The sequence below is a fragment of the Limulus polyphemus genome, unplaced genomic scaffold (genome assembly GCF_000517525.1).
Source record: "Limulus polyphemus unplaced genomic scaffold, Limulus_polyphemus-2.1.2 Scaffold7952, whole genome shotgun sequence".
In the NCBI taxonomy this organism is placed as follows: domain Eukaryota; kingdom Metazoa; phylum Arthropoda; class Merostomata; order Xiphosura; family Limulidae; genus Limulus; species Limulus polyphemus.
This window is the reverse complement of record NW_013673562.1, coordinates 29,988-34,384: the sequence shown is the minus strand read 5'-3', so window position 1 is coordinate 34,384 and position 4,397 is coordinate 29,988. Positions and strand designations below refer to the sequence as shown.

At 36.8% G+C, this 4,397-nt stretch overlaps 1 protein-coding gene across 1 annotated transcript in view; it reads right to left on the bottom strand.

The window, feature by feature from the left end:
* Nucleotides 1-1,850: 1,850 nt before the first annotated feature.
* The window catches only part of LOC111089938, a 14,101-nt gene continuing 11,554 nt past the window's right edge, over nucleotides 1,851-4,397 (bottom strand). The window contains exon 4 of the mRNA XM_022403238.1: nucleotides 1,851-2,776. Within this exon, the coding sequence (XP_022258946.1) occupies nucleotides 1,851-2,776 (926 nt within the window). The remainder of the gene's footprint in view (nucleotides 2,777-4,397) is intronic.

The following is a 4,397-nucleotide window of genomic DNA, read 5'->3' as shown; positions in this document are numbered from 1 at the left end:
GCTTGGATTCACAGTGTGTAAAAGTTAACACATTAGACCACGTTCAGCCCATAATTTTTGCTTGGATTCACAGTGTGTAAAAGTTAACACGTTAGACCACGCTCAGCCCATAATTTTTGAAGAACAAAATTACACCATCCTATAAATATCAAATAGATATATAAAGGTTTGATAAAGTTATAATTATAATAGATTTCATTCGCCAAGGAAGAATAGTTAAACAATTTTTAAATTTACAAATGAAACTTAATATACTCGAATACATATAAAGAAATACGTACATTCTTTTCAGCCACTCGTATAAATATATAAGATAAACCAAAAAGGCATGCCCAGGGTGTAACCCCCGCCCCGCAGTGTTTTTGGCAACCAGTCTATAATATACATTAAATAAATCCTCACACCCTCAAAAATGTAGGGTAGTAGTCAAGATCCTCTTTCTATCTCAATCTGTTCTCAAGTTTTAACTGTTTTTCAAAATCCTAATTTGCTACCATTATAACCTTCGTTGTGACCTTGACCTTTGTGATTCAATCACCAAAATTTTAATCAAATCGGTCCTTGAGGGACACTAAACCTATGTACCAAATTTTATCAAATTCAGTTTTAAAAAAACTTTAATTATACTTTTAACCCACATAGGCCCTCGGTAGCTCAGCGCTATGATTGAGGGCTTATAACGCTAAATATCCGGGTTTCGACACCCGCGATGGGCAGAGCAGAGATAGCCCATTGCGCATATGTATGCTTAACCACAAATAATCACAGAGAAATAACATCTATACCCATGCATACGGCGGGAGTCAAAATAATTATTTCATTCCACCAACTTCCTATTATATAGATAATGTGGCAAAAAAAACAACAACAAAACACAAACACTATAAAATATGAATGAGTGCACTAAAGATTTTTTTTTCTTTTTAACATGTGGGCCGTAAAATACAATTTGTTAAACTGTTATTGGAATATTCTGATTGATAACTTGAATGATGACTCAAGCACGTTAATGGCAGTTATCGTATTAACAACTATTACCTCTTATGTATAGTTCAGTTTCATTTAGTGCTAAAAATAGAATCTCGAACTGTTCTTTAATTACATTGTCATACTGTATGGAATAAATCGTAGGTTCTACAGCACGCGCAAGAGCGTGCCATAAGTTGAGAAAGAAAAGTTCGACATTCTATTTCCAGCACTAATTGAAACAAAAGTATGCATAACAGGGACGACAATATCCATTAATACGATGAGTTTTTGTTGTTGTTTTTTAATTTCGCGCAAAGCTACACGAGGGCTATCTGCGCTAGACGTCCCTAATTTAGTAGTGTAAGACCAGAGGGAATGCAGCTAGTCATCACCACCCACCGCCAACTCTTGGGCTAGTCTTTTACCAACGAATAGTGGGATTGACCGTCACATTATATCGCCCCCACGGCTGAAAGGGCGAGCATGTTTGGTGTGACGGTGATTCTAACCCGCGACCCTCGGATTGCGAGTCGAGTGCCCTAACCACCTGGCCATGCCGGGCCTAGAACGATGAGACCTTCGATAAACGCGCAAGTTTCAACATCCAACATCACAATAGACGAAACAGTTTTTTTCCCCTCGACTTTTGTTATTGGAATAATCTAAAAAATTACAGAGAATTAGATCTAATTAAGTTATTAATCTGTTTTCATTTCTTAGCGTAAACATCGTTTCAAAAATTGTTTGCTGGTCGAACTAAAATAGGTATCTAACCACCGACACAATTAAGATCTAAAAAACAATTAAATAAAAAAAGGAAAGTTCAAAATATAATATTTACTGTTTTATTCAAGTTATTATTATTATTATTATTTTAAGAGCTAAGCCATGTTACTCAAGTTTACCCACTTGGACCTTATAAGCTCCTCGACCACTTGCTGAGTCTCAAAATCAGATATCGTCACCAGATGTCCTCCTTTGTCCAAACAATATGAACTGGCGTTTTCCCAAGTCATGGATTGTTCGAACAAACTGTAACAGTAATATCCTCGTGCCACCCAGGGATACTGACATATCTCTGAGCTCGTGATAAGAGCTGCTGTTTTATACTTAACGCAGAAGACTCCAGAACTTGTCGTTAACAGCGAATATCTTTTTAAATAGACTCTCACGAACATCCAGGCGCGGACGGAATGGAACATTAAAGACTCTGATTGATTGGTAGAGTTTATGCAGAGTTTCACAAGTGTTTTCTCTGTCAGAACTTCGATAAAATCTTCACCGCAACTAAACGTTTTCCCGTCGTTTCGCGAAGCGAGAGGAAATCCAATCTCTATGTTGTACTCGGAAAGCACGTCAAAGATGAACAGGCAGCTGGTACGCTTGTGAAAAATATTAAAGATTTCCCTGCTACACAAAGATCCCTCGAAGTTGTTGGAGTGAACACACGCGGGAACAGTAGTGTAATTTAATACGAAACCCGTGTTATTTAAACCACTGTTTGAATGGATATATAAAAACAACGAATTTCTTTGGGAAATTAAATTGTGGTTTGTTTCACCTGAACTTAAACCTCCAGAGAATTTGAACACTTTGTTACCAAGTGCACCATAAACCTGCAAAACGTTCTCTGTAAAATTTTCTAAATTCAATTCACTACTGTCACCATACTGTACTATAGAAAGAAGAATGTGATCTCCATATGGAGCTAATATGCAATAAAAACAATCTTTCGGCGTATAGTCCACCTCAGAAAAACGTGTACTTTCAAAGGAACCTGATGAGTGATTCACTGTTTCGTTGCACCCTGAACAGAAAATCAGAGAATCATAAGTAAATAAGAAAACAGAGAATCATAGGGGAATAAAAAATATAATACAAGTTTATATTGAGAATACGTGTAGTTTTTAAAAAAGAGCACATGTATACTTCATTATGTTAAAGCATTCACATGAATAAAACACTTGTGTTTCATACTTGACTTTCACTAACTACACGATTTGTGTTTCTGTTTTTATGTTCTCCCCCACAGAAGGTTTTGTTTGTTTGTCTGTTGATAAGCGCAAAGCCACACAATGGGCTATCTGGGCTCTGTCCATCGTGAGTATCGAAACCCGATTTATAGCTTGTTTGTTTGTTATGAATTTCGCGCAAAGCTACACGAGGGCTATCTGCGCTAGCCGTCCATAATTTAGCAGTGTAAGACTAGAGGGAAGGCAGCTAGTTATCACCATCCGCCGCCAACTCTTGGGCTACTCTTTTACCAACGAATAGTGGGATTGGCGGTCACATTATAACGCTCCCATGGATGAAAGGGCGAGCAAATTTTGTGTGAAGGATATTCGAACCCGAACCCACAGATTGCGAGTCGAGCGCCATAAGCACCTGGCCATGCCGGGAAAATGGGGGGGGGGGGGAACTCTCAATAGAAGAGTCACATGCAGTGTTTATAATTAACGGGTGTAATTAGTATAGTTAGCAACCAAAATGTCTTTCTTCAAGTGGACTGATGGAAGGGTATATATATATATTATACGTGACGTACCGTGTGTATCTAGGTAACTAGAAGTAAATTTCACATTTGCGAGTTCATCACAGTATTTTCTGGAGATATAACCTTATTAACCATGACAAATGTGACACGTTATTAACCCTAAAACACTATGCATTTTTATTGGCGCTCAGAAGTCCAGTTTTACCTTATTTCGAGTAACGTGAGTGTTCTTTAAATATCTGATTTTTATTGGCGCTCAGAAGTCCAGTTTTAACTTATTTCGAGTAACGTGAATGTTCTTTAAATATCTGATTTTTATTGGCGCTCAGAAGTCCAGTTTTACCTTATTTCGAGTAACGTGAATGTTCTTTAAATATCTGATTTTTATTGGCGCTCAGAAGTCCAGTTTTACCTTATTTCGAGTAACGTGAATGTTCTTTAAATATCTGATTTTTATTGGCGCTCAGAAGTCCAGTTTTACCTTATTTCGAGTAACGTGAGTGTTCTTTAAATATCTGATAAGCCTTAGCATCTTTTTTTTTCTTATTTGTTTAACTTATGTTTGTTTGTTGTTAAGCGCAAAACTACGCAATGGGCCGTCTGTGCATTGCCCATTGCAGTCTCGAAACCAGAGTTTTAGCGTTATAAGTCCTCAGAATTACCAACTGAGACACCGGGACTTAACGTTAGATTAACAAAGTTTTAAAAGTTGTTGAAGCTATCATGGTATCTACCCCATAATAAAATACCCAAAACCAATTAATAGCATAAAAATGGGAGGTGTGGCGTTAAATTTCTTTGTGTACTCGAGCACTGCTCTTCTAGGAGGTTTGTCTGGCGAAATAATATATGAGTTACAATAATAATAATAATAATGAAACTTGAGTTACAATAATAATAATAATAAAACTTGAGTTACAATAATAATAATAAT